The 6,000-nt window shown below is 44.1% G+C and overlaps 1 protein-coding gene across 1 annotated transcript in view; it reads right to left on the bottom strand.

The window, feature by feature from the left end:
• Positions 1–580: 580 nt before the first annotated feature.
• Positions 581–6,000, bottom strand: part of CENPL (centromere protein L) — a 73,305-nt gene continuing 67,885 nt past the window's right edge. The window contains exon 5 of the mRNA XM_086951539.1: positions 581–1,473. Coding sequence (XP_086807665.1) covers positions 1,399–1,473 — 75 coding nt within the window. The 3' untranslated portion in view covers positions 581–1,398. The remainder of the gene's footprint in view (positions 1,474–6,000) is intronic.

The raw sequence follows: 6,000 nt of genomic DNA, 5'->3' as shown, positions 1-6,000 counted from the left end.
CACACTGGCCAAAACAGATCAAGATTATAGCAAGTCCATAGTTAGAGCATGCACAATAATTTGCTCAGTAGTATTTTCACAGACCTTAATTTGCACAATTCTTAGCTCCTTATTCAAAGTACTCAGTTGTAAGACTCTGCTTTCAATCTGCACAATCCACTTGCCTCAACCAATTTAGAAACGTAACGGGCATCTTCAGACCACTTTTATCGTTACCCCTGTACTGGCTAATCTATCTTTTTGGCCTTCATACCATCTATCCCCTGCATGTGGTCTTCCCCCAGTCATTTTTGCTCCTCTTCACAATTATACATTTCTGTATCACCAATTTTCACTTTCACATCAAACGTACACAACCTAATTTCCTTTCCTACAAGCCAGTCACTAATCTTGTCCAAAACAGTTCTCTGTTAAACAAGACGTTGCTTAGTCTGCAGACCCTTCCAGTTCCATCTCTAATCAGGTTACTCTTTGCTAACCCATTCTAATAGTGCTCCCAGCCCATTTTAAAGCATGGTCAGCGCTTTCGAACAAGTCATTTTAATTTACGGTAGAATAAAATATATCCACTTGGATCAGTGACCTTTCACACGAGATCATTCTTTAATTTCATATTCCTGGTCCACTCAAAACAGAGATATTTGTCAAATTTTTAATAATTAAAAGCTAACAGCGCTATACATATAAACACATATTTACAAGTAAAACAATTTAAAGTGCCTCATTTTAAAGCAATACAATAGTTCAGAAATATACAGATGTCCAAAAAGGTTTAGTCTTTCAATTGTTGCACATATTTCATTGTACCACTGTGTGGAATTTCCTTCTATAATATAAAAACATAATTTAAGATATTGTCTACACGTTGGTGGTCCACGTAGAACTTAAGTTACTAAACAACGCCAAATTCATCAGGCCCGCAACTGTGATAGTGTCTAATACAGCAACTTTTTTTTAGTTCAAAACTGCTAAAGACTCTATGGTACAGAGGGGTGTAGTTGAATATCCAAGATTGTAACAAATATCTGTTTTCACATGATGAGCAGATCGAAGCCTGGTTAACACAGAACAAACATTCTGCGCACAGTCGATTTGGAAGTTTAAGGCAACGCCTCCTCTGACATTTTGATAATGCAAACACAACAAATTGAGCAACCATGCAAGTTATGCAGCAGCGTCAAAGCAAACCTGCAGACTCCAAGGTGAAGCATCTTGAAATGGCTGAGAAATACAATCAGCCCCAAAGGATCTTGGTATATTCTTGGATATTACCCTGGTATCCACAGCTCAAAGTGCCAGTTATTGTGCTCTAAGCGATGACAGGAGGGTGTGTTACTGAAACGCTCAACTTCACTTGCGCCTCTTAGAGAAAATGCTGGTGTTGTGTTATCCCAGTGGTTAATACTGTATTTGATTGATGGCCAGCTCTGTCAGTAATGCCAAGACCCGGGTGAGATGATCGCTACACAGGAACTGAAAGAGAGGACAAAATGTTAGGAGAAAGAATCATGCAGCCTTGGAAAGAAATGCTAAGTTAAGGCAGCTACTACTGTAGATGTAAAGACTTGCTAATCGCCATCGTTCATTGAATGGCATGCAAATAAGGGGGCACACAACGTTGACTTTTGTATTAAACACCAAGTATGCTGAACCTAAGACTTTAAATAAGTTAATTTGCCTGCAAGAAACATTATTTAACCTCCAGACTTGCACTGACCCGTATAACAAAAAGAAAAAAATGATTGTACCTTAACGAGTTTTTTACTCACTATTTTTATTGCATTTGTGTAAATCAAATTTCGGCGTTTTCAGCCAAGTTTAATGATGAATACAACCTTGTGTTTTTTAATTTGTCTCTTGCACTTTATGATTACACTAGAATCAAAATGAAGTATCATTGGTTGACTAAAAGCCCACAACGTCCCTTAGTTTCATCAAGGACCCTCTCCAATTTTTTTGTTCATAACTTTTTATTGAATCAAGGTATGACAATCAAGAAGAATAGCATACATAGATGAAAGCAAAATACTCATGAGGTGGGATAGACAAACACAGTAAGTACAAAATAGGATAGCATAATCACAGTTCTACAGTGTTCAGGACTTGTGTGACAGCAGCGTCCCTAGATTGCAGGGGCTCACATAACCCTCCTCTATAGTCATTCCAGCTCTCCCAGATCTGGGTCCATTTGGTGGGACACCCCCTGGCTTCAAATACGTTTTTTTCAGTGATCATGCACCAGTCCATGTCTTTGCCCCAATCAACAAGTCGTGGCGGGTCCCCTGCCCTCCCAATTAGCACAATATTCCACTTAACAACCATCAATTCCAAAGTTACCCAGATACGCTCCATGGAGTTCAGGTCTGTCAGGCCCCAGGAATTACGGATGGCCAGCTTAATATCTGCCCCAACATTTCTTCCATGCATCCCACCACATCCGCCCAGTATCGTTGAACAGACGGACAATCCCAGAGGTTATGGCTGAAAGTGCCCTCCTGCCCACAGTGCCTAGGGCAGCCACCCTCTGTACAATAGCCCATCTCAACCAGTAGCGGCCCAGACAAGTAGGATCTGTGCAGAAGCTTTAACTGCACTAATCTGAGTCTAGAGGAAATGGCCACCTCGAGGAGAGGCAGTCGCCGCTAGCCACTCCTAGTCATCAAGTCCTGCTACGTCATGGCCCCATTTTGCCCGCAGCCGGACTAGTGGGTCTGCAGTATTGTTAATCAATTTTTTTTGTAAATGGCCTTCTCGACCCTCTCCAATTTTAAGACTATGTTATAAAGTCACCTCCTCTGGGGTCATTAAATTTCTCAGAATTAGAAGGTATGGCCTGGGGACAGTCCGAGGGTGATTGTCCATATTATGGGGTGTTTCCGCTGCTTTTTCAGGAATGTTCCACTACTGGAAATGCACAAAACTGGTTCAAGCTTCCTCTAGCCTTTGCACTTAGATACTCAAGATGACAATTTTTCAGTTCTCGTGGCATTGAACCGCGCGAAGCGCGATCTTGCCAGAGACCTATTGTTAGGGATTCTGCTTTCCAGGAGAGGGGACAGGAGCTGGCCGCGCGCTCGGAATTGAGCGGGCCACGCGAACGCGCTCGCTATGGCCAGCTCCTGTCTCCTTTCCTGGAAAGCCGTACCACACAGCCACACCTCCCCCTGCACGCATGCGCACACACAGACACACACACGAGCGCAACTACACACACACACACACACAGACCTCCGCCGCACACACACAGACACACACACGAGCGCACCTACACGCACGCACAGAGACCCCCCCCCCACATACACACACACACACACACACACACACACCCACACACACCCCCCTCCCCCTACAACTAAGTACCTGTACCAGTTCTGAGGCTACAGCCCTTGGCCCAGGCTGTCGTTGCCTCCTCTGACGGCCACCTCCTGCAGTAAAGGGTTAAGTTCAGTCCCGCACACCGTCTCCAGACCTCCCTGCAGGTGCCCTCTCTTTGCCGGGACCCGGGAGCCGCTAGGGCGCCCGCCGCTTCTCGTTCACCCTGTCAAGTCTTCCCTTGCTGTGGTCACAGCCGACGCTCAAGAGGAATATACGACCCTTCCTTTTATTCTCAACTCATCTACCCAAGGTCTCCACTACCTCCACATGCTGTAGGATACTTTCACTTTCCTTCCTGTGTACAACGTGTTGACTCTGTAACACCGCCTCTTTCCTCTCCAATTGGCTACATAGCGCGAGCTCCTGCCCCTCTCGTCATCACTGGTGCCCTTGTCTGATTTGTTGAGTACTTTAAGGCCGCCCACTTCCTTTATCGCTCATTGGCTGGTCATGTCTTTCCCCTTTGATATTCCTGCCCTTTTATTGACTCCCTGTGAAGTCGGTCTCCTCCCTGACAGGTGGGTTTAGGGGTAAAATAGTTGCAGTGTATGCCTGCTGAAACAGGTATCCAGCTCTAGCTCTTGCTCACACGGCAACACTGCTGTCAATGCTAAATTTGCCACTGAGGAGGCGTCAGACAAGGTAATTGGAGCGTGGCTGTGCCAAACTCTAGCTCACTATTGAAACTCACACTTACCTGGCTACCATGTGGTGTTTTGGACTCCATGGGACTAAGCAACCCGGTGTTTGATGAGCCATCCCACAGTATTGTGACTGATCCGACCTCTTTTGTTGTTGTTTGTGTTGGGCCTCTTTTTTGTGTTTTTCGAAGACTGTTAACATTATCTTATGATAACGTTACTCATTGTTTGAGAAGTGCTGGTCATGTATTCAAGAGTTTTGACTTGGCCAACAGTCCTCTGCCAGGCACCTGCCCGAATGAGTTGGAGAACAACTGGCAATGCTGCCACTATCTATAGTATTTTTCCAGGGGGGGGGGGGGGGGGGGGGGGGGGTGGAGGGGGGCTACAATTTAGGTGTCTGTTGTGTCCAGTGATGCCCTGGTTCCTTACTGGTGATCTCCATTACCCTTTGTCAATTTCGTACTCAATCATAGTCATTGCTACTTGCATGTCAACATTGGGAAAGCATAAAGAGGGATATTTAAACAAAAATATTGGGGTAGGGGTGATTTATTTTCCGCATGCCCCGTGCGTGAGGTGCATCATCAGAGCTGTGTGAATAAGAACTGCGTCAGCCCGGTGCGCAAGGTGCATCATCAGAGCTGTGTGAATAATAACAGCTGTGAGCCCGTGCGTGAGGTGCATCATCAGAGCTGTGTGAATAACAACTGTGAGCCTGTGCGTGAGGTGCATCATCAGAGCTGTGTGAATAATAACTGCGTCAGCCCCGTGCGTGAGGTGCATCATCAGAGTTGTGTGAATAATAACAGCTGTGAGCAACAGCATACTCTTGCACACACTCTCACTGCTCCCCAATTCAAAGTTTGCTAAAAAATTTATGCAACGCACTGTCATACACAATGCCAATAACTAAAACTTTAATGCTGCGAGACCTATTGCATTGTAAATGCTTGGTTTTTTTTTTTGGAGTGATATGTGCACGAGCCATCGAACAAATCAGATGATGTTACTGGGAATCTTATTTGGAGTCATATTTACTCAGATTGCATGATAACTTAAGTAGAAAAGAATTTGCCAAAGGTTTGATGAGGATTTATTTTAGGAGGTACCTGAAGCGGTTTCAAATCATTAGACCGCAACTGTTTGTAAGCAACGAGCATGTACTCAATGGAGATGCAATCCATAAGATTCAGATGATTAAGTTAAAGCTTTACTACTTCTTCTATCCCCTATCCCCCATCCCCACTTAACAGAAGGACAGCATACAACAATTACTTTACAACGACCAATTCGCCTAATAGTGACATCTCTTCAGTGTGACTTTACCTTGCTGCACAAATTTAACACCTGGCACCCTGATTTTGGTTATGTAACTTTAGTTAAAACAAATACACCTGAAAAATGTGAAGGCATAAATCATATATGCAGATGCGCTTGGTAGAATAGGCTATTTCTTACCACTGTTAAGGTAGCAGAGGGATATCCTGATTAACCTCAGGCTTCGCCTCGCGTGAGTAAAGGCATCTTCCCAAGCCCAACAGCATCAAACAGCAGATTGCATTCTGTACAGTTATATATGTGTACACACACACACACACAACACACACACACACACAACACACACACACACACACACACACACTAGAGCCAAGTGCTGCATTTTACACTTTGCATTTATTTGGCACTTGGAAACACAGGGTCATGAAGGAAGATCGTGTGAAAAGGGTAACCCAGATGAATACAAAAACTAAAGCAATAATACTGATTAAATGGAATATGTTCGTTTTTAACTTGGGCAGCACCTGGAGGGGAAAAAAAGTAGTTTTCCCTACTTGTATACATAAAGTGTAGCCCTTTTAAATGTGCACGGACCAATTTCAAATGTTTATTTTTTCCGTTAAGTGGTTTAATAATTATTGTTGTGGGCCCATTGTATGCACAATCATGAGCTTAATAGGCACAGAGCGTGACCTGGGTTCTG

This window comes from Lissotriton vulgaris, unplaced genomic scaffold, assembly GCF_964263255.1.
Source record: "Lissotriton vulgaris unplaced genomic scaffold, aLisVul1.2 SCAFFOLD_763, whole genome shotgun sequence".
Lineage (NCBI taxonomy): Eukaryota > Metazoa > Chordata > Amphibia > Caudata > Salamandridae > Lissotriton > Lissotriton vulgaris.
Note: the sequence above shows the minus strand (reverse complement) of the source record. Positions and strands in the feature narration are given on the sequence as shown.